The sequence below is a fragment of the Tursiops truncatus genome, chromosome 2 (genome assembly GCF_011762595.2).
Source record: "Tursiops truncatus isolate mTurTru1 chromosome 2, mTurTru1.mat.Y, whole genome shotgun sequence".
In the NCBI taxonomy this organism is placed as follows: Eukaryota; Metazoa; Chordata; class Mammalia; order Artiodactyla; family Delphinidae; genus Tursiops; species Tursiops truncatus.
The window spans coordinates 37,431,160-37,458,238 of NC_047035.1; the positions used below are offsets into that span (position 1 = coordinate 37,431,160).

Consider the following 27,079-nt stretch of genomic DNA (forward strand, 5'->3'; position numbering starts at 1 on the left):
CCATTTGCAGAGCAGAAACAGTCCATCCTCATTAATCACGGATTTCCTATTTGTGAATTTGCCTGCTTGCTAAAATTTATTGGTAACCCCCAAATCAATACTCACGGCACTTTTGAGGTCATTCGAGGACACGTGCAGCATGGGAAAAAGTTTGAGTTACCCATACTTACGTTAGCAGCAGGGGTCACACGAAGTGCTGCTCTGCCTTCTCGTTTCTGCTCTCATACTGTAAACAAGGGTCCATTACGTGGTCTATTTAGTGCCTCATTTTGCCATTCTTGTACTTTGTTGGGGATTTCACTGTCTAAAAATGACCCCAAGCATAGTCCTGAAGTGCTCTCTAGTGTTCCTAAGTGCAAGAAACCTGTGATGTCCCTACAGAAAAAATATACGTGTTAGATACACTTTGTTCAGGCATGAATTTTAGTGCTGTAGGCCGTGAGTTAAATGTTAGTGAATGGACTGTATGTGTTAAATAAAGTGTCTTTATAACAATAACTCAGAAGAAGCAAGGTCCAGGACCTCTCAGAACCTAACCCTGTATTTCTCCCAGTAGCAATGGTTCAGTGTTTGCGAAGACTGTGTAGACATAACTATGGTGAACAGTGAGACCCCATTGCACTATGTGCCGGTGCTATCAGGCCATTGTGGGTGGGTGGTGGGACACCAAGGCCCACAGGACATTGTATTTGTCCTTACGTGTAGATCATTGGAGGAGACAGATGCAAGAACCATAGCTAGCAAAGGGCTGGAAGAAGCGCAGGGGTTGGGGTGGAGGACCGGCTCTGTCGGGGAAGATGTCAGACTTCCCTTGGCTGCTTCAGGAAGGAATCTCAGCGCCTTTTTGTCCCCCTAGTAACAAGGGCATGGAACACCTGCTCAACATGAAGTGCAAAAATGTGGTCCCCGTCTACGACCTGCTGCTGGAGATGCTGAATGCCCACACACTTCGTGGCAGCAAGTCCTCGGTCACAGGGTCCGAGTGCAGCCTGGTGGAGGAAAGTGAGAGCAAAGAGGGCTCCCAGAACCCCCAGGCTCAGTGATGCCAAGCCCTGAGGTGTGGTCAGGCTGCAGAGGAGGTCAGAGGCCGAAGCGTGAACTCCAGCACAAATCGTGAGCCCCATCGGGAGGGGGCGGGCTTCATCGGCTTTCTGCTGTGTGATCCCTCATATGGCCCCTCAGTACCATCCTTCCCCGACCTCCCTACTTCCCGGGAGTCAGGGTGAGAAAGCCAGTGCTCCTTGTCACCAGGGGGCACGTTTGAGTGCAGCATTTATGTCTTGCTTGGCCTCATGGGATCTCATTGTGGTCCCTCTCACTTCCCATCTCCCTCCCACCCTTCGGAAAACATCTTCTTACAGCTTTTGGAATGACTGGTGGAAATCTGACTTGGAAGCGTTGTCAAGTAGAAAGGGGAGAGAACATGGCACATGCACAGGAAGGGGACTAAGCCTTATTGTGCCACTTAACCTGCCCACAGAATTAGTCCTTTGTATGCTGCCTCTGGACCACTTGATTGTAGGATTGAAAACCACGACGGCAGTCAACTAACTGGTTCCACATACCTATCTCACAGGCCTGTGAGGACAGGTGTCACGTATTGCTGTGACTCTATCCAAGGCCAGAGGGAACGTGACCTAGGGAACCAGTGGTCAAGCTGAGATGCAAGCCACGTTCATCCCCCAAGACCTTGCTGCCGCCTTCATGCAGGTTCACCCCCTCTTGGTTTGCATTCAGAAAGCCTACAAATTACGTGTGTGTGTGTGTGTGTGTGTGTGTGTGTGTGTGTGTGAGTGATCACCTTCATGGAGGAGTGTGGATATTTAAATACCCCTACCCCTGGAATTGCCCTTTGTTAAAACTCTCTTGTCCCAAGGGGCCCAGTGTGTGTGCTAGAGGAAAGACCAGTGTTTGCAGGAATGGGGTTTCTCCTGTGGGTGTGGGTCACAGCCACAGTGCTCCCCTGGGGCAGCCACAACTGCCACCTCAGCCACCCAGGGGAGACAGGGACACTTCAGGCTGTGTGTGTGAGGCATGCTGTTGCACGGAAGGATGAACAGCTACACACACGTCAGCGTGTCATGTTCAAGGCCAAACCGTATAGATGGGGTGAGCGTACCACTTGAACAAGATTGTGAACTCTTTAAAAAAGAGAAATATTTAGGGTAAGTATTTATAGCAAGAAAATTCTTTTATACCCTAGGGCTCTTCTAGAATATTTTCTTATCAGAACATTTATATGGTGGGTTGGGTGAAATAAAAAGTTAGTAAAATATTAGTTCTTATTCCAAGTGGAACATAAATAGGACATGGTGACAAAGCACCTCTGAAATTACAATTTTAACTCACTTTTTAAAACTGAAATTTTCATACAAATTTTCAGGAACATAGTGAATGCCTAAAACGAGTTACATCTATACTTTGGAAGAGAGTAGTTAAATAATCATGTGTGATTTTTGCAATGTTTTTAAAAATTACCTTGTGATAGGAGATTAAACACACTTTCTTTTTGAAAATAGTAAATACAGAAATGTGCTAGCCACAGTAAACCAAAGTCATTAGGAAGATTACATTCAATAACACAAGGTTGGTTTCTGCCAGTGTGATCTTGAATAATTCTTAATTTTGATATCAATGCAGTTTTACTAAAAAAGTTGAGCAAAGCTGTATCAGAAACTCTTGGCCATGTACCTAGAGAACACACCATTGTCTGTATTCTGAGGTGATTTGAAATTATTCTTAGTGACTTGTTGCAGCCTCAGCAAGATTGAGTACAGCAAATATATTTGATTTTGTAGGAACGAGGGAACCAGTATTTTTCAGCAGGTCAATTTTCTTTCTTTCCAGCCAGTTTAGGAGCCCCCATGACAAACAAGGGGGTGGAGGCTAGACAGTGGGAAGCGGGAGGCAAAGGAAGGCAGCCGTGAACAGTTATTTGCCAATGAAATTCTCTTAATTGTATTTATAAAAGAGACTACCAGGTTGAAAAAGCAAAAATAAAAAAACAAAAACAAAACAGAATGAGGTCTAAGCCGCAACCCCATTACTATGTAGTGAAGTTTTGCAGGTTGGATTTTGACGCCAAGGTAGGCAACCGATTTGTCTCAGGTGTCCTAGCACCTGTCTGTGCTGCACCCTGTGTGTCACCCGCACGGTGCACGCTCTTATGAAAACTCCTCCAGTGCCCACTGCCCATTTTCCACAGACTCTCCTGCATGCTTCTTGGGGCTGCTTGTTTCACTGCATTTGGATTTAGCCCATGAGGAGCATGTAACACTTTTGGTCATTTCTTCTTGGCTGTGGTCTCACCTAGGTGTGCTGAGGAAACCAGTCAGTCAGTCCAACCTGAGAGGCCGCCCTGGTGCAAGGCTGTCTCTTAGACTGGGGTCTGGGCCAAGTAGGCAGCTGAGATAATAAGGTCTATAGTTTAAAGGTGTTCTTTGTTTTGAGTATTCTAGGGCCCTTTCCCCCTTTCAGATGAAGTGTGTGATCTCTGTTCCCAGCTGCTCCAAACGTGTCCTCTAAGGATGACAAAGTGCAAAGTCAGGCTGCTGTTTTTCTGGGTTTTGAGTAAACCCTCCGTGTCCATTTTAAAGATTAGCCATTTCTCTTTAATAGTGCTTTCTTTAAAAAAAAACAACAAAACACAGTGCTTTCTTTTAAACGTCTTCTTTTGGACCCAAATGGTCCATGGGCAACTTAAATTTCTCCCATAGCTAAGCACAGTGTTTTCAAATTCAGTTTTTAAAAGGAATTAATTAGAGAGGATAGGACCTGACAACTGTAAACAAGAATTAAATCGAGTATTGGGAAAAAAATAACCCACCCAACTACATTTTATGTATCATGGAAAAGGAATGCTCAGCTTTGCCTTAGACTCGTATGGTGAGATTCCTTTCCTACATTTTGGTTTGTAAGTGATCATTTAATACGACAAACTTAGTTGTGGGGGATGAGTGAGATTTGAGCTAAATTCCAAAAACATGAGTGTCTAATATGGGAATCATATAGACAAATTTTAATGATAATTAACATGGAATATTCTTAATACAGAAACCACTAGCGCAGTGTTCACGCAGGTTCCTGGGAGAGCTGGCAGCTGCTGAAAAGGACCCACATGGGCCACCCCAGGAGAGCCGCACAGTGAGTTGTCCACGTTCCAACTGTATCTCCCTCCGTCCCCACCACATCCTCTCCTTGTGGCCTCAGGCCTGTCACATGCTCAGGGTCCACCAGGACTAACTACAAAGGATTCAACCCTAAAATAATTTTTGAAGAGATTTATCTTCAAAAATTGTGGTGGGAGCAGCAGATTAAGTTGTCAGCTCAAGATCATTTCTGGAGGGTCTTAACTATTAAAAACAAAATAATACAAAATCAACAAAAGCTCTTCAGTGAGACAGTCTTTATCTGGATTACTTCCTCTGCTAACTCAGCTGGAAGACCAATTATTTTCAGTTTCATTAAAAAAATATCAGTTCCCAATTCTTGGCAGAGCTACGTTATATATTCATATCTATAGGCTATGTTGAAGCAATTCTAGAATGTTCTAGCATGTGAAAACCGAGTTTGGTTGTTACTTAAATCTGCTAAGAAACTTGCATATATTGATACTTTTTCAAATTCCAAGGTGAACCTTCAGTTTCCTGTCTATTTTGAAATGAAACATTTTTATTTAAGATTTGACACATTTCTTTAAACTGCTAAAAAATCTTAAAAAGACATAATAAAGGTTATATGAAGGAAATGATAAAAATAAGTTGTTTAGTACCCAAAAATAGTATTTGCAGAACATTGACTGTGTGCCAGGCACAGTGCTCAGTGCAATACATTCATATTTAATCCTCATACTAACTGCTGTTATCCCAGTTTTCCGGGTCTGGAACCTAGAGCCTAAGCAAACTTGCTCAAGGTCACACAAGGGAGTAAGTGACAGAGCTGAAAGTAATCATGCGGTTTAAAAAAACTAAAGGAAGAATACTCTTAGACTGCAGAATCCATTCGTCAAATGCAGTCTGACATGCGCGGCTACTCTGGTTTAAATGGCTCCATTTCCAGAACACCCAGTAGAAGAGAGTTCAGTCCCATCTTTTGTACACGTGTAAATTAAAGCCTGGAGGGGTAAATGGACCTGCTGAAGGTCATAAAACTACTTAACGGCAAAACTGGGACAGAATTCAGGTCTTCTGCCTGCCTGGCCAGCACTGCTCCTGCTACAGACTTGCTTCCGTAGGAGTCTGCTGCTTGAGCTGAGTCTCGGTGCATAGAGGAGAGACGGTTACGTTATGGTTGCCTTCTACTGTACCCTCTGCCTTCTCAGCTTAGATGGGGTCTGCGTGAACCTTTACAGAATAGCAGCCATGACAGGTGGGAAAAAATAAGATGAATTATATCATTCCTACCCTCCCATCCTGGGCTCATAAGCTCGTGGGTGGCACTGCCATCACCTCCTCCTGTCATCATTTTCCCCAGATGTGTTGCTGTGAAGTAGATTCGCTGGAAACTTACCCGTGTAAAATTCTCACACCTTTTAGGCACTGATGCTTCCCCGTGGAGTCTAGTCTACTGCAGTGCAAAACACATGCATTTATTCTTTACAGCTCTCCAAGTTGCTGGAACTTTGGCTCAAAGTGGTAGCTCAAAGATGTGCATTCTCTGCAGTGTTATTCTTATAACCCTTTTTGTTGCGTTGGAGTCAAGGATCCTTTTTCTTTTCTTTTTTTTTTTGAATGCCGAGGGTCCTATTCACTTGTGGGGCCAGTCAGTGTTATGTGATGATGGGCTTCCTTTAAGGGAAGGACAAAGCTCTGACGATATGCTAACCCAGACCAGTTCCTGTAACTCTACAATCTGTGCTGCTGTGTTTCTCTTTCTGTGCTGGGTGTCTAAGTGCCATGACTGTAGGTCCTGTAACGTTGTTATTCAGTGGTCCTGTGTACCTCAGAGCCCACTGGCTGGCTATAACTTGTCATTTTTTTCAGATGAATGCTCTGTACCATTAAGCAGGCTTTTAAATTTGGGCCTTTTGACAAATGAATGTCTGCTGTTGTGTGAAAGCAGATTTTGAAACCTGCTTTCCATTCCTCCAGGTACTACTTTTTCTTTGCTGTGTGCCTTTAATGTCTATGGAACTGTTGCAGAAAAGTTTAATGTGACATAAGCTAAATAAAGTGTTTTTTCATAATTTTGGTTTTAAAAATGTATTTGTTGGGAGTATAAGAACTTTCAGTAATTAGGCTAAGTAGTCAGTGTTCCCATTCTATTCTGAATTTTATTCTGTTTTAGGTTTGCAGAGCCCTTTAAGAATTTGATGAAAAGCACAGACACTCTTCCTGGACAAAGGTACATAAACAAAATGCTTACATACAATTTCAAGAGTTAAGAATCTCTGACTTAAACTGCTGAAGACTTTTTAAACAGCAGCAATTTAATCTTTAGTCAGCTAATCTCACACCTGTGATTTATGACCAAAGGCATTGTATGCTCAAGTAAAATGCAGCTCACAAATATGAAAATTCTGATATGCAATGCATCAGTTCGGGGAGTACTTTTCTGTAATTACTTCATATGAGTCAATTAGTATTATACCCCACGAGGGATGGAGAGAAAAGTAATTCCTTCATACTGACGCTAACTTAATGTCAAGGGTCATTTGAAAATTTCTCTCGCACGTGGGGAATGGAAGATGTAAAATCTCTTGAAGGTGTAAAACACAGATTATTTCATAACAAGAGCTGGGGAACACACTGAGCTGTGGGTGAAGGAAGGCTTCCCTGGGGTAGAAGCCTGGAGTACAGACTCAAGACTCAAAGGCCTCTATCCTGAGAGTTGGTGTGCATCATTAGACTTGAAAATGCAAATGACACTCTCCTTTCTCCGCAGCTTGGACTTGCCCCAGAGTCCCTCCTTACAGGCAGAAAAGGTCTCTAGAGTAGTCACCTCCTTTGGGCTGGAAGAAGGGAAGGAGGTAGAGATATTCTGCCTTTTGCCTCTGGAGAACCTGGAGCAAGGACCTTCTAACCAACTCAATGGCTTAAAGAAAAAGTTTGGGTAATATTTTCATTTAAATTTCCCTCTACGGTTATTGTAATCCATGAAAAGAGATGGATTATTTTAGAGTTAAAAGAGACTTTGAGGTTGCATGGTAAAGCAGTACCTTTGTGTCCATATCACTTCCAACAATTTGGTAAAGACAGTTCTCTTCAGCTGGTCCCTTTACATAAAGCTACTGGTGAATTGCACACGTTCTGGGGTGTCTGACCCACAGAAGGGCCACCAGTGCTGAAATCTGGCCTTCATCTACTGACGAGCTTCCTTGGCTTCCCCAAGGTTTGCACTTTGCAGAGAAGGAGAGAGGGACCGAGATTGCTTCGAGTCCATGGTGTCTCCCGAGGGTCAAGAGATGCAGGTTAAGAGCAGGTAACTGAGGAACTGGGTCAGTAACAACTTTTTTTTTTCATATTCTTTTCCATTATGTTTTTTTTCTGGCTTTATTTTTAATTTTATTTTATTTTAAATTTATTTTATTTATTTATTTTTGGCTGTGTTGGGTCTTCATTGCTGCGCGTGGGCTTTCTCTAGTTGCAGTGAGTAGGGGCTACTCTTCGTTGCAGTGCGTGGGCTTCTTATTTTGGTGGCTTGTCTTATTGCAGAGCACAGGCTCCAGGCGCACGGGCTTCAGTAGTTGTGGCACGTGGGCTCAGTAGTTGTGGCTCTTGGGCTCTAGAGTGCAGGCTCAGTAGGTGTGGCACACGGGCTTAGTTGCTCCACGGCATGTGGGATCTTCCCAGACCAGGGCTCGAACCCGTGTCCCCTGCATTGGCAGGCGGATTCTTAACCACTGCGCCACCAGGGAAGCCCCTCCATTATGGTTTATCACAGGATATTGAATGTAGTTCCCTGTGCTATACAGTAGGACGTTGTTGTTTATCCATTCTCTGTATAAAAACTTACACGTGTGAACTCGTCTCCCACTCCATCCCTCCTCCACTCCCTCCCCCTTGGCAACCACATCTGTTCTCTACATCCGTGATTCTGTTTCTGTTTCATAGATAGGTTCATTTGTGTCATATTTTATTTTTCAAAAAATATTTATTTGGCTGCGCTGGGTCTTAGTTGTGGCACACAAGATCTTTAGTTGAGGCATGCAGGATTTTTAGTTGTGGCATGTGGGATCTTTAGTTACGGCATGCGGGCTCTTAGTTGCGGCATGTGGGAGCTAGTTCCCTGATCAGGGATTGCCCCCGGGCCCCCTACATTAGGAGCACATAGTCTTAACCACTGGACCACTAGGGAAGTCCCTGTGTCATATTTTAGATTCCACATATAAGCGATATATGGTATTCGTCTTTCTCTTTCTGACTTACTACTTCATTTATTGTGATAATCTCTAGTTGCATCCATGTTGCTGCAAATGGCATATTTCATTCTTTTTTATGGCTGAGTAGTATTCCATTGTATGTATGTACCACATCTTCTTTATCCATTCATCTGTCAATGGACATTTAGGTTGTTTCCATGTCTTGGTTGTTGTGAAGAGTGCTGCTATGAACATAGGGGTGCATGTATCTTTTTGAATTATAGTCTTCTCTGGATATATGCCCAGGAGTGGGATTGCAGGGTCATATGGCAATGCTATTTTTAGTTTTCTGAGGAACCTCCATACTGTTTTACACAGTGGCTGCACCAACTTATATTCCCACCAACAGTGTAGGAGGGTCCGCTTTTCTCCACACCCTCTCCAACATTTGTTATTTGTAGACTTTTTAATGATGGCCATTCCGACTAGGGTGAGGTGGTAGCTCACTGTTGTTCTGATTTGCATTTCTCTAATAATTAGCGACGTTGAGCATCTTTTTATGTTGGCCATCTGTATTTCTTGGCCATCTGTATTTCTTCTTTGGAGAAATGTCTATTTAGGTCTTCTGCCCATTTTTTGATTGGGTTGTTTGTTTTTTGCTGTTGAGCTGTATGAGCTGTTGTATATTTGGAAATTAAGCCCTTGTCGGTCTCATCGTTTGCAAATATTTTCTCCCATTCTGTAGGTTGTCTTTTTGTTTTGTTTATGGTTCCCTTTGCTGTGCAAAAGCCTGTAAGTTTGACTAGGTCCCATTTGTTTTTACTTCTATTGCCTTGGGAGACTGACGTAAGAAAACACTGGTAAGATTTATGTCAGAGACTGTTTTGCCTATGATCGCTTCTAGGAGCTTTATGGTGTCCTGTCTTATGTTTAAGTCTTTAAGCCATTTTGAGTTTATTTTTGTGCATGGTGAGAAGGTGTGTTCTAACTTCATTGATTTACATGTGGCTGTCTAGCTTTCCCAGCACCACTCGCTGAAGAGGAGACTGTCTTTTTCCCATTACATATTCTTGCCTCCTTTGTTGAAGATTAATTGACCATAGGTGTGTGGGTTTATTTCTGGGCTCTCAATTCTGTTCCATTTGGATCAGTAACTTCTAATCACACTCTTTGTTTGGGTGGGAAATAGACAGTGGTGCTGGAAATGGAAAGCAGATGGCTTTGTCTGTAATGTTTGTTAAACACTATGTGTTAATTCACCCTGGAGGGAGCTGGGAATACAAAAATCTGGGTGAAACGATCCTTTCACGTCCACCTTCCACACTGTGCTGCCCTCATCGCCCCCTACAGCATTGGAGGCTCACTGCATGGGGTAATCACCTCCTATACAGGTGTGGGTTTCTAGATCTCATAAGTTATTCTGTACAAAGATAAATAAGTAGAATATAAAGCTTAGCTCAAAATCTGTAAAACCCGTAAATCCCCTCAGATATTTAAAAAATAATTTTTGGTCCATGGACGATTACACATAACGTTTAACTGCTTTGTAATATAATCTAGTAAGAAAGACAAAAGTATGGCTTTTTTGTTTTCTTTTAATGAGAAACATCTGAGTTGTACATACCACAAACAGCTTCAAGTCTCTGGACCAACCCCCCCACCCACCCGTGGCCAAACAGTTAAACAAAACCTGAAGCACCACTTTAAATGTGAAAAGTCTTATAAAATTAACTTACAAAAATGTCCCTATCAAGTCTGTAGTTTGTTTGGCATTTACTGTACATTAGTCAAAAAGCTCAAGCTAAAATCTGATTTTTTAAAAAAAAATCAAAGTTTACATTATTCATACAGATTCTGCATTGTTAAAAAATATGCACAAATAACCACATCCATGCAATATAATTTCTTTAAAAATTTAAAGCAATATAAAAGAGCAGACCTAAGTACTGAGCAGAACATTTTGGTTTTATAACCTGTAGCTCCAAGGTTGCTGCTGATTGAAGTAAAATTAATGCTAAATATTTTAAATATGATTGTTTCAATCAATCAATCAGCCAAGGGTGCGTGTGAGTTTCTGAACCATTTCTGAGGCGGAATCTGCTTGCTTGTTTCTGTAATACGTATTATGTGATGAACACTACTGTTCACTGACCATACTGACTACATTTTAATAATGTGGTTTGACAAATCAGAATTCACAAAGTGCTTGGCTCTTCAGGAAACTGCGGTTTCCAGAGATCCCGAAACCAGTCAACTAAGTTTTGCCAAACTGCCCGGGGTGATGGCCACCCAGGTTCCCTGCCCTGGGGGAAGATCATTTGAAAGCTGCCCTGGGTCCTGAGAGAGCTCTCTCCGGTCACGCCGAGGGAGGTGTCCGCAGCAGGTGGTCCCTGGACCAATGCTCAGAGTCCCCCACGGATTGGTCTGGGGCTGTGAGTCCGGCACTGCGCAAAGAGGCTGGTGGGTGTGGTGCTGCGGCCGGGCTGGCCTCTAGGTGGGGGGTGGCCCATTGGTGTACCGCAGCATGGGGTAAAAGGACCTGGCAAAGTTGTTGGCCTGAGTGCAGCTGTAGTCCTCTTCGGAGGAGGGCAGCAGGCAGGCCAGGAGCAGCAGCAGCAGCAGAAGCAGCTGGAGGGGCAGCGCCGCCCTGATCACCCGCCAGAGGAAGGAGCGCTGGGGCCGTGAGCTTTCAGGGCCAGCGGGGCTGGGCACCCTGGCAACAGAGGAGGTCGAGAGCTGATCGGGAGGTTCCGGAGGCAAACCCCACTCCCGTGACCTGACCCCCCTGCTTGCGTAAAGACAATCATCAGGACCTGAGATTAAAATGGGGCCCACGGCTGGGATTCAGCTTTGGAAGGGAAGCCCAGCCCCTTCCAAATGGAAGAAAACAAGAAAACCAATTTTTCCAAAGACCTTAAGAGTGGCACTGGCAAGCCTGCTGAGGGGAGAGGAGTGTGGGACAGGGAACCCATTGCTAGTGTTGTAATGCTGTTTACCTGCTGGCTGTCTTGTTCTTGTCTTTCGTAGTTATCTCTGCTCTGAACTGCTAGATAAAAATAATCCAATTAGTAAACTGAAGATAGTTTAGTCCTGTCAATGATAAAACGTTCCTCCTTCTTAAGTTATACATCTTTCTTAGGTTGTCTTCCTGCCAAGCTTTTGAGCCTAGAGTAATACATTTGAGATTACACTCTCTGAAGTAAGAAATAATTCAGTTAAACTAGGGAGAGTTTCACGTTCCAGCCTGTTGACCTGCTGCCACGGAGAGATCAGGAAGCCCCTTCAGCAATGCCAGAAGGGCTCCCAGCTTCCACAGCCAGCACAATCCCACCAGGGAAGAGTACTGAGCACAAGACAGCCTTTCCATTAGGTCTTTAAAAGTTTGTTTGTTTGTTTTTTTTTAAATCTTTGGAGTAAGCCGCTCTACTGACCAGCAGGTTGAAGCAGAAATCTGTGCTATCATGAAATACTGGATGGGGCCTTGGAGGCCCAAGTCCCTGTCAGCTCAATAACTTTCAAGAGTAACCAGTGTCGTTCGCCTGGCAGAAGGGGGCTCTCACCTTGGCTTGGGGAGCTGGTACAGGTGCTGCTAGAGGCTCTCCGGGGTCTACTTCATCCAAGCTGGGCAGAGGTGAGTCTGGGTTCTGAAATCCACACCCCAAGAGTTCAGTTCGGGGAAACAGAAGGCTCTGAATAGTCTCAAGAGCACAAAAACATGGTTCCTGCAGGTTCTTCGTTGCACCGCTCATCCCTTCCCCACTGTGATCCTGCTAAAAGGAGGGGCTCTTCTGGTGCGCTCACTCCTCCCTCTAACAGGGCCTTACTCAGATGACAGGGGATGGAAACAAGGTGAGGCCAGCCACTTGCATTAAAGACCCAGAGCACACAGGAGGAGGGGGACAGAAACAGCTGGACAGTGAGCTTGTGGTGGGTGATGTAATCACGTGGCCGCATAGTCTGGGCTGCACGAAAGGAAAGATATATACTCTGGGATGGAGGGGAGGGCCTGCCCTACGTCTGGCGAGTCCATTTGTTCTGAGCTGGATCACATTTTAAGAGAAGGTACACAAATGAGACAGTGGTCAGAGGAGAGTGACCAGGACAGGGAGAGGACCAGAAACCATCACGTGAGAACAGTGAAGGCATGAAGGCAGAAACGACGGAGGGACCCGGCTTGTTTTCCGTACCCCCAGCCACACTGATGGGTTCCGTTGCTGCCTCCCTCTTACAGATGACAAAGCGGCTTTGAAGAGCTTTGGTAACTTGTTAGGGCCACACAGCACAAAGGGGCACGACTCCTCTGTGACCGCTGCCACGTGCTTGTGACCTCCCTCCCCAAGCAGGGCTGCCACACTGCTTTCCCATTTGCATACATTTTTATATTTAGAAGCTACAAGGGGACTCACCTGGCTTTGCTGCAAGGACACTAAGTCTTGGGACACTTGCTCAAGCAGCTGTTTGAGTTTCTTCTCAATAACATGGACTTTCTCTTCAGCCTCAATGTAGTCTTCTCTGTGCCCCTTGATAAGCAGGCTGCTGGAAATCTCTTGTAAGGAGTTCACTTGAGGTTGACGCTCCACTAGCTCCTTTTCCAGTTGCTAAAAATAAAAACGTGTGTCAAACAGTTGCTTACCGAAAGGGAAGCTAGTGTGGCCGGAAGAAGCTTTCTCCGTGCCAGGGAAGTTCCAGGATGAGTGGTGGCTGGTACCCAACTCAGAACCACCTTCTTCTACCTGCCTGCCTGTCCTCGAGCCTGGCATCACTTAGATAGCAAGTTGGTTACACTCTACCCCTATTTTAAATTTTATTTTATTCCTTCTCATTCTAAAGACAATAGCGATGCCGGAGAAGTTAAGAGGAAAGGAGTGAGGGGGCTGGTGTGGGAAGACCAGGCCCTCATCCGCGACGGCAGGAAGTTGAGGGAAAGTCTAAAGTGGACAAGTTGAGAAAGTGCAGCTTACGCGAACCACTGAGAAGTGTGAGGAATCAAGTGAATCTGCCTGTGCGGTCTTGCTGGATGGCTAACGTGGCAGCCGCTGGGCAACGTGTGGCTACTGAACGTGGTTAAAAGCTCAGTTTTAGTCACAGCAGCCACATGTCCAGTGCTTGGGTGCTGCCATGGCTGGGAGCTGTCACACTGGACAGTGCAGCTGTGGAACATTTCCATCATGCAGAAAGCTCTATTAGAGCTGCTCTGGACACGGGGGCTTTATGAAGATTTTAGACCCAAAACATATTTTTTAAGCAATGACCAGTGTTTTGATTAAATTTAAAATGTTTAAAACTAAACCACATACAAATATATGGATAAAAATGTCACCTTGAGTGCAAGTGAGAATATATGGGTCTCACCTTGGCTTGCTGGTGAAATAAAAATATGAAAACACAGCTACCCTCCCAGAAGAAAGACTCTGTACGTGGCTATGGAAAACTCATACAGCTCATCATGACGGCCAGGTGACTGAACACCGTGTTTCCTCCCAAATGAGCTGTGTTCACAAGGGCAAAATACTTCAAAGGGCCTTCAGTTTCTCAGGATCCTGCCAACCGCCTCCATCATCGGTTCCTGAGAGTCTTGACGACTTCCTGCTCTGGGCCACGACTTTTCGTCCCTGCACTCACCCCGCTTCAGAACAGCGCAGGGATGCTCAGTAGACACCAACCAGAACACGAGGGCAGAACACCACGTGGGCGTTGTTTCCAGAAGCGCCAGGCGAGGCCACCTAAGCACTGACCTCCTGAAGAGGCCAGTGGTAGTGCAGGGCCCCTAGACTTACCAGGAGCTCCTCCTGACATGCCAGGAGGGGCCGGGGGTCTGCCTCTGGGTCAGTGACACGAGCCTCCTGCCTCCGGCTCTCGGCGCTCGCTAACCACAGCAACAGGCTTTGACTCAGCTGGTGAAAGTCCTAAAAAACAGCAGACGTCAGAGCATGTCCCTTTCGTAGACTGTGAAGGCAGGTGTGCTGGGAAGCAGCGTGCCATTGCTTATCCATCATCGTCATTTGCTCTGCTGGTCCTTCTCCAGTGAATACAAGGGCCAGATTTAAACTAAACGCCAGGGCCCCCAAATGAGGGGAAGCAGGGCAGGAGAGCACTCGGCCCTGTCCCAGGAGGCACACTGAATTCTGCCACACTAAAAGTGCTGGCAGAAAGGTGGGGCTTCGGAACACCCCACCTGATATTACTAGGAAGAGCACACGAATTATTCAACACATCTGCTGGAGTCACTGGTCAAGGGAGACACCCCAGCAGGACAGACTATGGCCCAAAGACAGTGCTGCATGTGGTTGCTGGTGGGCTCCTGTTTCCTAGGATGGGGTCAGAGCTCACCTGTTGGGCATTTATTGTGTGGGCAGTGCTGGGTCAAGGTTATATGCATCTAGTCCTAAAGAGAACGCTGTGAGGTAGGCCCTGGAATTGTTCCCATTTTCCAGATGAGAAAACTGAGGTCTAGAAGGTGCAGTGTCTTCCCCACAGTCACACGGCTACTAAAACTACAGAGCTGTGTTAAACTGCGCCTTGTTCTAGGGCCAGGTCTCTTAACACTGCTATCCAGTGTTCCTGGCAAAAGGACAGACACAGGGCCATGTTAGTGTGACACTTCCAACCTACTGGAACGCTTGCTGGAACCCTTACAGTACGGGTGGGTCTGGGCAACACAGTGGGAAATGCGGGGCAAGCGTTGGGTCTCTGAGGCAGCAGGTGGGCCGCTTTGGAAACAAATGGGAAAGCGCATGCTTCCTAACACAAACCATATTTGGCTGCGCGAAAGCAGCCTGAAGATGATAAACATATCTCTTCTCCCACCCACGTGGGCCTGGCTGTGCTCGGGACTGGACCTCGGGCACCGGCTGGGTGCTGAGTCGCCGTACCTGGCACTGCATGAGCGACAGCCGTAAGCCCTCTCTCCAGCTCTCCACCGCACCCTGGGCCGCGTCCCAGCGCAGCCGCAGCTGGCCGACTCTATCTTGGAGCTCTTCGGAGTCGGTGCTCTCAGTTTGCAGAAATTCCTTGCTGCTCACGTTGACAGAAACCACTAAGGCCTTGTAGGTGTCAAAGGCTTTTAGTATCTCCTACCGCAGAGGGAAAAGACTGGGTCAGGCACTCTAAACAGTGATGTGGGGTTCATTTTGAACTTCAGTGGGGAACGGATCTTCCAAACACTTCTCTAAGCCGTGGCCCGGCATACAAGAGCAACGTCGCCTGTCACTGGCTGGGAAGCCTCAGGTAAGGGAGCTGCCTTACGAGGTCACGACTTGGCTGGCCAGATGACTGGGCTGAGAGACGAGGCCCGTCTCCCGGTGGACCAACTACACCGCAGGCATGAATAGACCCTGCTGGCCTCTGTCTGGCTTAATAACATTTCTGGGTCAGATTAAAAGTCTTCTACATAAAGCACACATAGTTATCCTGCATTCGCCCCGGAGTATCGCACAAGTGTTATTCCTTAGGATGAGTGGTAACCCCTGATATATCAGTGCACAAAGTAAAACAATGGTGCGAGTGTGAAGACTGCCTGGATACCCCAAAGCTCATATCCTGGGTCTTCTTGGGAGCCCAGGCTCATGTTCAGAGCACCCCCAAAGTGCAGGGCTCAAACTGCCCCTCCCCTGCTCCCTGGCTGTGTGGGTGACAGCTCCCAACTGCGTAGCAGAGGAACCGCTCAGGCCACAGAATCGGCCGGTAGGTGCGCTGTCCTCCTCCTCACCCTCAGCACGCCACCCCCCGTCGTGCCTGCGTACAGTTTGGAAGGGTGTTTTTAGGCTGCCTGTCCATGGCCACGGGGGTGGTCCCACAAGAGTCCAGGGATCCCTCAGCAGTCAGATGGGAGCCACAACTCCCCAGCACTGCTCTGGGCTTTGGGATCATCTGGAGATGCTCCTCTGAATGAAAATACAAATCTTCACCTGCTTCCTTGCTAGTTACAGAAATGAAGTGCGAGAGGCTACTAACCACACAGCGTGTGCGAGCCGCCCCTGACGCAGCAGGCAGAGGATCTGATGTGCACATGCGTTCTGAGGTCCTCTTCCCCTCCACGCCCTCACTCACCTTCAGCCTCTTCACTCGGAGTTCCATTTCCTGCATACCAGAGGGAGGCTTTGCCAGCTTTAATGTTTCCAGCTCTGCTTCAGTTTTTTCCAGCCACGTGGTGATGTCGCTGATATCAGAGTTCAGCTGCTGCAAGTTTTGTTTTATTCTGAGTTTACTGTGAAGTTCTTGCGCTTGGATCAACTCCCATCTATCAAAGGCACCTGGAATAAAAAGCCGCCAATAAAAAGAAGCAATAATGCAAACAGATTTCTCTGCTTCCAACTAATTCAGCGTCACAGTGATAAAACCTGCAGGGGATGCTCCTTGCAGGAGCCTTGGGGTTTGGGGGTTATCACTTCCCCCAAGTGTGGAACAGCACATTTCCCTCGCTCTGGTTCAAGGCCTGTGCTGCTGCACTCCCACACAGGCCAGGATGAAGTAGGGAGCTGCTAGGAGGCCCAACATGTTGCCAAGATGCACTGTGGTCCCAGGTTCAGCACTCCAGTTCATGCTGTATTTAAGGCACTCTCGGTCTTCCCTGGTGGCGCAGTGGTTGGGAGTCCACCTGCCGATGCAGGGGACACGGGTTCGTGCCCCGGTCTGGGAAGATCCCACATGCCGCGGAGCGGCTGGGCCCGTGAGCCATGGCCGCTGAGCCTGTGCATCCAGAGCCTGTGCTCTGTGGCAGGAGAGGCCACAACAGAGAGAGGCCCGCGTACCGCAAAAAAAAAAAAAAAAAAAATAAAGCACTCTCCCCACTCTCCCCTCTGTCCATGAATGATCAGGTCGATGCTATGAACTTGACTTTAGGCTCAGTTGAGTCACGACTTTTCTGGTCTCTCGAGGAGACACCTGACACAACTCTTTGATCATCATCTTCATGTCTGATCGTCACATACAAGCGAAGTCATGCAGGTAAAAACAGACCCTTTATCATGAGGCTCATTTTGTCAATATTTAGAGAATAAATAACAAACAGGAACTTGTTCATAAATACAAGTCAGCTGATTCTAAAATAACATTGGCTGCTATAGGCCAAGTTCAGCAGTTTTGGTGAATTATGTAGTTGGTCAATTCCTAATCAATGTTCTGTTGAGCAGTGCCTTAAAGTAAATGTCCAACTAACTCAAAACACAGTCTCTGCCTCATAACAACGGCCCAATTTAACTGTACCTGACTGCTGCCCGGTGAGAGCAGCCAGGCCCTCGTCTTCCTGCTGTGGGCCGCCAGTCAGGACTCTGGGATCTTCTTTGCCACCTTCAGTCCCTGGAGACAACAGCAGCTTTACCTAGAATGAGACAATTTTTATGTTACCATCTATACATTTTAAAGGCGTCTGAAGAATGTCTTGGTTCATATTAACAGGTAAGAAATGAAGATATAGGAACCCTTTCCTTTGAAGGGTAACTTGCTTGTAATACAGAGGCACTTTAGTGTATGGGTAGCATTTATAAGCAGCAGAGCTGATGGCAGAAATAAAGCTTCAGCAAAGGCGCAGGGGGAGGGGTAAGCAGGTAAGATGTCAATCTTGGGAATAAAATGGCCTGATTTAATTTGAGGCTTCCTAACACTCCTCAATCCAACCATGCAAAAAGGCTTAAAAACAATCGCTGAGCTTACCAGACTGTCATTGTGGTAGCACTTTTACATTTGCACAGTATTTTACAAAATTTTAGTTATCCCTCCCAGTCACTCTGTAGAGCTGGTTGGCAGCATTATCACCGGGAATCGGAAACAGCACAAACCCGCCTCCTAGGGTCATTCATTACCAAGCATTTATCTCTCACTGTACATATTGACTCTTATGTTATCACAGAGCTGCCTGGGCTGTTATCTGAGGACTTTCCAAAAATAAATGTATCTTTTTTTTAGAAAACTCGTGTTTTTTGGATTGTGTCCATATGGCCTATTTGTGTGGAATGAAAAGAAAAAACCAAAAATCCTTCAGATTGGAGGTTGCAGACACACAGACACAAAGGGTGAGCTTTTGAAGGTGGCCAGGCAAGGAACACAAGCATAGTTACCGGAAGAGGCCAAACCACATGGTCCTGGATGCAAAGCAAAGGTGAGGTGCTGGGGGCTCTCTCTCCGGGGCTGTCGGGTCTTACTCGGCACCACAGAGGGACAGATTAAAAATGATAGCTGCTTGCTAAGAGGAAGAGTTTCCGAGTTGGGCACGGGCAACACATTATCAAATGATTGGGGTCTGACCGTGTTTAGGCAGAACCTTCTCCAACTATCTAGCAACATCCACTCCTCCACACAGAGGGCACTCTGACAACTGATCTAGTGACGTTCACATCACTTCTGGTTTCTCTAAGCGGTGACACTAAAAATGTGCGAGACGTCTTAATTTCAACTTGCTCGTCACGAATTCTCTGTACTGAGAATGATTTGGGGCCAACGTTAAATCCTCCGCAGGCTGGCCCGCAACAGCCGCGTAGCCAGAGCGTGGCAAGGGCTCATGTTGCTTGAGGAAAGTGCAACTAAGAGGGAACAGTCACTGGTTTAACAACAACGACAAACCATATACAGTAGTGACAACAACAATAACAATAATGGTGACCACTTCGAGGGCCTTCTTTATACCTTCATACATATTAATCCTAACAACAATTATGTCAGGTAGGTTTATCCTCAGGTGAGGAAGGCTTACAGAGGCAAGGTAAAGTGTTTATGGTCCTAGAGCCATTTACTGGTAGGGCAGGGAATCAAACCCAGGTCTACCACTGCACACTGTCAAACCTTTCTGAACAGGAAGTCACAATTTTCTGAATAGGATGTGTAGGCAAGGTAAACATATCAAAGGTCTGGGAGCGCAGGAGCAGCGCAGGAAGGCCAGCACTTTGTTTCTCTGCTGTTTGCACAATGACTGACTCAACAGTGATAATCCCTGTCATAGCGCATCAACACTCCAAGATGGTGTCTGGCCGGACAGCTATCTCTAAGTCTAGTCAGTTATGCCAGAGTTCTCATGAAGTATGTCACCACGGGAAAACCAACCCAAAATATGCCTGGGGAGTGAGCACACACAGCATACACCCAAAGCTCTCTCCCTTTAAATATTTTAACTATTACTCATGCACTTGGGTTGTGCTCTCAGTGGGGTCAAGACTTACGTAGGCTGGTTTATAAGGGGTGCTGGAATCGGAGGGGATGGGCTGGACACTCCTGTCACCTCCCACTTGCTTGTAGCGACGCTTGCGGCAGGGAGGGCTGTCGGGAACGTGCCACGAGTGGCCTTCAGAAATGGATTTACCTGAAACAGAAAAAGAGCAAGTCCATTCCCTCCAACCGAAGCATTCACATTTAGTTACACAGAAAACATGGCATCAGGTTACAGTATAACATGAGTTCTGCAGCTTTCCTTGCAAAGCATGCATGTTTGCAAAATGTCAGTATGTCCCAGAAGGGAATGAAATGAGACTCATGCAACTGGGCGGCACTGGGCCTGCACTAGATGGGTTCACGATGGAGCACAACAAACACGTGATCTGCTGCAGGATGAGTGGCCTTTTGGAGCCGGGGGCTCTAGCGGTGGGGGGCACTGGTGGCAAGGCCGGGTTTGGGGGCCAAGAGGACTGAAGGCCTCTTAGGAGTGAGGGAAGAGTGAACATCAGGATGGACTAGGGGACCGAAGGGCCGCTCGTGGCTCTCCCCAACCACCGCAGGTGGGGATGGGGCAGGGAATGAAGATCAGAGCTGCAAGTCAAGGAGAGGGAGGTGTCTTCTCCTGCAGCAAAGGCAACAGTACCCTCACCCCCTCCACCTTCCCACCCTCTCCCCAGGAAATCACCGTAAGCAGGGTAGTAGTTCTAAACCAAGCCACCATGAAGAAAGCTTGGCCCATGCCAAAGGGCTTGAGTGAGATGGAGAGAAAAATAAAAATTTTAAAAGGCACCTGAAAAATTCCCTTCTGCACAGGCCTGAAGGGGAGGAGAGGGATGGCGTGGAGACTGCTCTGGCCTGGGAGGGTTTTGTATGGAGCACGAAGCTATGTGTGAGTACGGCAGTGCAAATACACCATGACACAAGGACCAAGGCGCATGGTGTCCACAGAAGGCAGAGGTCAGACATGACACGGGAGCGAGGTTTAGGATGCAGTGTGCACCACAGGACGCTGCCATGTTGGGACGCATGCACGGGCAGGGGCCTACCAGAAGACGCTTTCAAAGTTTTTGTGGTCATTTTAAGATATGCCTCAGGATTTTCAGGGATTTCTACATCTGAAAAAGAACAATGTCATTTTCCTCACTGCAGGCGTCTGTAGATGAATGCCCAAGTATTAAGTTAAAACAGTAGAAACATTGTCACCTGGGAGGAGAAAAGTGACTACCCTTTATCTGTTTTATTAAAAAGCTTTAAAGAACCAGAAGGAACTTTTCAGTTAACTCCTGACCGTCCGAAACAGCGGCGCGGGAGGGGAACTGCGTAGAAAGGACAGAGACGCTCAATCTACTGATATTCTGAAAAACTCCATTGAAAGGCCACTGATGAGCCTCCCATCTATCAAGAGCCATCAGCAAACAGCCTTCCTGTCCCAACGTGGACTTTGTTTATCCTTCCCTTTCATTCCACCAGGAATAGGAAGGAGCCAGCCCTCAGGTAGGTCAAAGGCGGGCAGGACAGACACAGGAAGCCACAGGAAGTCTGGGTCAGCCGCAGCCTGGACTCTGACCACTGAGAGCTGGCCGTGTTGCTCAGGTGCTAAGACTAGCCGTGCGGGGCCATACCTGACAGCGCGCTGTAGTACGGGCCCTCCTCGTCTTCTTCGTGAGAGGACGAGCCCCCCACGTCCCCTGTGTGATCCCACTCCAGCGGGATGGAATCCACGCTGACAGGGGTCTCACAGCCGGAGCGCTCGGGCCCTGGCGCCGGGGGCACCAGGTGACAAAGGGACTGAGGGGACGAGGGCTCCTCGCTCTCTCTTCTTTTACGCCAAGAGTCGTCCTGGATCTCTCTGGGGTCTTCCACGTCCGTTTCATTCTCAGAGGCTTCCTTTTCATCTTCCAAGCCCTAGAACGGGGGTATCCAGTTTTCAGAATTAACCACTGGGAACTGGCGGCTTCTGAGTAAGTACTGGCTCTATATTAGTAAGTGTGGAAAGAGCACTTTTCAACTCAGCTTTTTAAAGCAGACTCACAGGTACAGAGAACAAACCAGAGGTTACCAGTGGGGAGAGGGAACTGGGGAGGGGGCAATATAGAGTTGGGGGACTAAGAGGTACAAACTATTCGGGATAGAACAAGCTACAAGGATATATGGTACAACACAGGGAATACAGCCAGTATTTTATAATAACTATAAATGGAGTATAATCTTCAAATATTGTGGATCACTATACTGTACACCTGTGACTTATATAATATTGTACAGCATCTATCTATACTTCAGCAAAACAAAAACATAGTTTTTGTTTTTTTTTAAACCATAGAATAAATCATTGTTAACCACGCACAGTTTCCCAATTCTTTAAAAGTGGAGTCAAACATCCACTTGGGGTGGCCCAGCAGCCCCGCGTGAGGCGCAGCCCCTTACCGACGTGTGGGAGGTGAGCCTCCGGTGGAATCGGGAGACCCTGCCAAACACTTCCTGGCAATAGCGGTGCAGCTCCTCCAACTCATCCTCAATCAGCACGGCGTCCAGGGGCTCACTCTTCTGAATGAGCTGCTCCCCAAAAACGATGAGCTGATCGATCTTGTTGGTATTTAATGTAATTTCCTGCTGGAAACCCTATTTAGAATATGAGAAAGAAAGGATTTCAAACTCAAGCTTCATCAGTTTTCAACTAAGTGACCCCAAAGATTTAAGAATTTAAAATGATCACACGTATTTTTTCCTTCCCCCTTCTGGGCACTGACTTTTCCAGTTACAATGATTCTAAAGGTCTGACGTGGATGAACCTTTACTGTTACTGGGTGTGAGGGACAGACCTTGTCTTATTGACACTTGGTAGAATCAGAAAATTTCCCATAGTAAGTCTCCACTGGGCATTTCTGCTGACACAGTAATAGTGCTCATTGGTGCCGTTATACCATGGAAGGCAAATCAAATTTCCATTTCTCAACCTCTTATAAAATTTAGCCAAGGAGGGAATTGTAGTGCGATTAAAGTGTAGTACAGACATTTGTGACAGTGGGAGAGAAGATACCTGTTCCTGGTCCCACTCTTTTCTTTTCTCTTGTTTTTAAATGAGAGGTCTTTTATTTTTTTAATTTATTTCTAAAATATTTATTTATTCATTTGGCGGCACCGGGTGTTAGTTGGCGGCATGTGAACTCTTACTTGCGGCATATGGGATCTAGTTCCCTGACCAGGGATCGAACCCGGGCCCCCTGCATTGGGAGCGTGGAGTCTTACCCACTGGACCACGAGGGAAGTGCCCTGACCCCACTCTTGAGAGAGAGTTTCCTGCTGCTACAGCCCACAGGTTGCACTCAGACTCAAGTGCTGGAGAAACAGCACCTTATGAAGTTCTGTCTGGAACCGCAAGAGCGTTCTCCCCTTGGATGATTACATACGACAAAGAGAATGAAGGGCCTCGTTCCAATACCCCTCGACCGTAAGGAACAGTATCCTTGCTTGTGATAACCTGGCAGTACACAGGTGGGTGCAGTCTGGCTGCTCTGACACTTCTGGAACCTGCTCTCAGGGTATCAGGTGAAGTCTGTACTTGGCCAGCTCTCCCCTGCCTAGGTGCACCCTTTGGGGAGGAGCTAAGGAAGCAGGCCTTACGTTCAGCTGGCGCATCTTGTCGTCGGCATCGCTCTCCGAGAAGTGCTCCACGTTGGTCAGCTGCAGGTCCATCTCCGTGAGCCACACCAGAATGCTCTCCCTGGTCCCCTCGAATTCTTCCCTTTGGTTGGTGAAATGCTGCCAAAGGGTGAAAAAATCACGTTTGTGTTGATGGCATAACAGGAGTTCAGGCAGACAGCAAGGTCACTCTCAGAAGAGGGGAAAGGGAGCCCAGGGTACCCCCGGAGGCCCACACGGCCAGGAGCCTGGGGTCTGGTCTAAGTCAGTGATTTTCCCAGTCTGTCCTCTGAGGAACACGCCCCTCTCAAAGCCCAGGCTAGGCACCTGCCTATTTTCAACTGTCAGCCTCCTGTGGGAGCTTCTGCTTGACAGAAGGATTTAGTAGCTTCAGGATGGAAAAGTATTGATCTCGGGGTTGAGCCTGGACTAGTGCCCCATTTGCCTTCACTGATATAATTCCGAATGTATTTCTTCAAAAACAGAAAACCCAGATTTATCACTTCCAATGAACGAGGCCTCTTGGGTTACCACCTCATAGATGGGCAGCTGATTCTCAAACAAACATAGGGCCCAGTGAAGGCTTAGGCTGGTCACAGTCAAATCCAGTCAGCAGGAGATAAAGAAGTTCATGCAAGGGGGTTGCGGAAAAGCTAGCCCATTTCTTCCTGAGAGGGTGAAACAAAAAACCCAGATTTTCCTCTTCTTAGAATGGTTTCAAGAGTGCTCTGCCTTAAGAACGGAAGCAAGGATTAAAATTACTTCCTGTAGCCACAACCCACACCGGTCCTGTCACTTTACACCTGGACTCACAAAGGTTGACATATGATGTCTTCTGAATCACAGAAATCTAAGGTGACGGTTCACACCCCAGAATCAAACCCATCATTTGAGGTTAGACAGCTGCTGTGAGGTTGGGAGAACTGTCACTGTCCCCAGCCCCTAATACAGAGCAGGGGGCTCTGTCCCCTCACAGTGCAAGAACCAACGGGACACACAAAAGCGGGCAGATGGGCAAAGGGGGCCTCGTCCCAGACTAAGAGGTACCTTCGCCCGACCCGGTGACGGCAGCGCCCCAGACTCTGGGCAGTGTGTGGGCTGACGTGACACCCTCAGGGGTGACAGGAGTCGAAAAAAAGCGATGTGTTGGTAACACAATCCCTTGAATAAGCTCTGCCTGAGAAGCCTATTCCGAGGCAAATAACTTCACTTTAAAAAAAAAAAAAAGGAACGCTTTTTGGCAGCTTTGGGCTTAAACAAAAGGGAAGGCTGTACTGGAAGAATGTCAAGACAGCTTAGGCCTCAAATGAAATCTACCCGCTGCTTTGTTACAAGCCTGACATCACATATCCGACCCCCTCCACCTCCCCAATATCTACAAATGACCCGGTGACGTAGAGGAGGTTACTCGGAGTCGCCGCAGGATGGCTGTGACCCGCTTCTGGAGGTTGTCCCAGCGCTGGTTGCCCTCGTGCACCATCTGCTTCAGTTTGCTGGCCGTGTCGGTGCGGTTCTCGCGGGCCAGCCGCCGGTACTGCTTGTTGATGAGCTCCAGCTGCGTGAGCCTCTCGTGAATCTGCCGCTGGAAGGCCTGTGGCACGGGGGGGCCCTGTCAGTGCCATAGCTGCAGGGCCCCGGGACACCCCTTCCAGGCCCCAGACCACCTGCCTCAAATGTCCATCCAACGGAATGGCCACAGAGGGCTGGCTTCACCCGTTCTTCTGACACTACTGAAGAACACTTTCAAGTTCACGGCCTGCGGTTGGCATAAATCGGTAATGCCCCACAAAGCCGCTGGAGCAGCTGATGGTGGGCTGGGGACCGGGCGGCCGCAGCCAGAGGTGGGGAAGCCTGCCACTTATGTGAAGTCATTTAAGCCAGCCCCGAGCCCGCCGCATCCTTGGTTATCAGGACCACTGGGCTGGGGAGGGCCTTTACCTCAAACCTCTTCAGCTCTTCTTTGGCAACGGTGTACAGCACCTCGGAGGAATTCGGGCAGGCCGCTGTCCTCTCGGCGGACTTGAGCCAGTCCTCGAAGCGGGAGTAATCATCTAAAAACTTCTGCCAAAGCCGCCACGTCTCCTCAATTCTAACAGGAGGAAAGCAGCTCAGTACAAGCCATCCACGTCAAGCCGAGCTTTTACGTGGCTTTTTCTCCCCTGACTGGTCCCAGTCCCAGCCCGCCTTGCACTGGCACTAAATATTTAGGGGGAGAGACCCTGCTACCCCTTCCAGGAAATAACCGGAGACATCACTTTGTGGTCAGGACACCCCCCTTCTGGGAGCGCCAGGCCCCTCAGAGCTTCTGCTTCACAGAGGTCACCCAACAGGAGACAGGCGTCCTCCACTACTTAGAGCTGGGACACATCAGCACAGTGGCCACCTGCCGTTACACCCCAAGACACAGGAGGGCTGGGGAGAGACATGACCCTGCCTGTATTCTCCTTGAATGATCCCCTTAATAAGGACTGGCCACACCTACTGAGCCTTCCCCGCCAATACTTGGCACGCCCCTCGGTGAAGCTAACAGAACACAGTCACTGTTACGTAGGTCAGTCGGGAACACGCAGTCGGCATCCAGGGGCAGCTTGGTCCTTACTTCATCCGCCGCTCCATGGACATGGCGCAAATGTTCCTCCAGCGCCTGTCCAGGCTCCTGGTGGTCTGCTGGACGGAGTCGCACTCAGTCTCGTTGGCACAGGCATCGGAGTCGTGCAGGAGGACGTCGCAGATGTTAAACACAGACTCCACCCCTGCACTGTGCTGTTCTATGTCTCGCTGCAGGTCCTGCAACGATGGGAGAGTAGGAAGCACGTTGAGGTGCTGGTGGCGGTAGTGGGAAGGTTCCCCCCGACCCTTCTTCCAGCACGGTCCTGCGTGCATTTCTACCTGGAACTTGGCAACACAGGCTGAGTCTCTCTCACCTTTGGGCAACCCCTGTGCGACAGTATCTGACACAAGGCCTAACCGCGGGCAACAATGGGATCGATCTGTTGAACTGACTATGGGAGGGGGCAGGAGAAGTGGGGATTCCCTTCCCTGAGAGCCCAGCCCCCCCAGACTCTGGGGAGGCATGTGATCTACTCCATACCACCTGATCCCAAGGGCCTCCAATTTAGACTTGGCTTTGGGGAGGTCTTCCTTGGAAAACTGACTTATCTTCAACAGGACCTAAAACTTCAGCAACAGAAACTCTTAACCTTTTATGGGTCACAGAATTCTTAAATCTCCTAAGACCTCTGTACTATCTTCATACACCTCCACCCCCCAAACTGTGCTCGCAGCTGCACGGTCTCCACAGCCTCCCCAGGAGCCTATCCTGGCTCCACGGGCCCAAGGGGTAGAGACGCTGCCCTCCAGCTGATGGAGTCCGGTCACGGCTGTAGCTCGGGGAGGGGGCGGGGTCTCTGGAATCTTGTCCCATGATGGGGAGAGTGCTACTGATTCAGGAAAACGAAGGGTCACCAAGAAAAACATGCACGGTCATAGGAAAAAGTGGAAAACCTGTTTAAGTATAAACATGGCATTTTCAGTTATCACCCAGGGAGTGTTCCTTCTACACACAAGGGCAGGGCTGGGGGAAGGGCGAGGTGAGGTGCCTGTTTGTTTTGTCATTCTGGATGAGCCAGGCCTCTCCTGATATCCAAATTCTGTGATGAGTGACATGAGACCACACCACTCGTCTTAGTACCCAAACTACATTGTGAAATAGACAAAGTTAAATAAGCCGCTATTAACTATACAAGTTCCCTGGATTCAGCATAGTTCATTTTACAGGAGGGATTATTTTATAAACAGTGGCTGCCACTGTCTACAGAAAAGCAGCATGAAGTTCATTCCAGGTCACCTCAATATTTAACAATTTTGGAGATTACGACTGGATTGCTAGATAGGACTAATGTTTTCTTACTTTTCTTCTGATAAATGCACATTTGGATAATTCTGTGTCCAGGTGGAAATGAAAGAATAAAATGCTAACACTCAAATCAAGTTTTA

General features: G+C 47.7%; 2 protein-coding genes across 29 annotated transcripts in view; one reads left to right on the plus strand and one right to left on the minus strand.

Moving 5' to 3' along the window:
• Positions 1–21,785, plus strand: part of ESR2 (estrogen receptor 2) — an 85,820-nt gene extending 64,035 nt beyond the window's left edge. For 3 of the 19 annotated variants that reach the window (XM_073800407.1, XM_073800408.1, XM_073800409.1), the window contains 5 exons: positions 857–6,342; positions 6,883–7,050; positions 7,330–7,419; positions 11,714–18,395; positions 20,690–21,785. In XM_073800407.1, the coding sequence (XP_073656508.1) occupies positions 857–1,043 (187 nt within the window). In that variant the 3' untranslated portion in view covers positions 1,044–6,342; positions 6,883–7,050; positions 7,330–7,419; positions 11,714–18,395; positions 20,690–21,785. Of the gene's footprint in view, positions 1–856; positions 7,420–11,713; positions 18,396–20,689 lie in introns of all 19 variants that reach the window. The other 16 variants (XM_073800404.1, XM_073800402.1, XM_073800406.1 and 13 more) reach the window with 16 other exon arrangements.
• Positions 10,342–27,079, minus strand: part of SYNE2 (spectrin repeat containing nuclear envelope protein 2) — a 331,838-nt gene continuing 315,100 nt past the window's right edge. For 8 of the 10 annotated variants that reach the window (XM_019922908.3, XM_019922901.3, XM_073800386.1 and 5 more), the window contains 16 exons: positions 25,683–25,870; positions 25,022–25,172; positions 24,492–24,674; positions 23,066–23,203; positions 21,869–22,063; positions 21,064–21,346; positions 20,488–20,556; positions 19,450–19,589; positions 17,504–17,618; positions 16,349–16,551; positions 15,172–15,372; positions 14,077–14,205; positions 12,706–12,897; positions 11,860–11,943; positions 11,296–11,345; positions 10,342–11,012 (listed from right to left, as the gene is read on the minus strand). In XM_019922908.3, the coding sequence (XP_019778467.2) occupies positions 10,790–11,012; positions 11,296–11,345; positions 11,860–11,943; positions 12,706–12,897; positions 14,077–14,205; positions 15,172–15,372; positions 16,349–16,551; positions 17,504–17,618; positions 19,450–19,589; positions 20,488–20,556; positions 21,064–21,346; positions 21,869–22,063; positions 23,066–23,203; positions 24,492–24,674; positions 25,022–25,172; positions 25,683–25,870 (2,544 nt within the window). In that variant the 3' untranslated portion in view covers positions 10,342–10,789. The remainder of the gene's footprint in view (positions 11,013–11,295; positions 11,346–11,859; positions 11,944–12,705; positions 12,898–14,076; positions 14,206–15,171; positions 15,373–16,348; positions 16,552–17,503; positions 17,619–19,449; positions 19,590–20,487; positions 20,557–21,063; positions 21,347–21,868; positions 22,064–23,065; positions 23,204–24,491; positions 24,675–25,021; positions 25,173–25,682; positions 25,871–27,079) is intronic. The other 2 variants (XM_019922863.3, XM_019922876.3) reach the window with 2 other exon arrangements.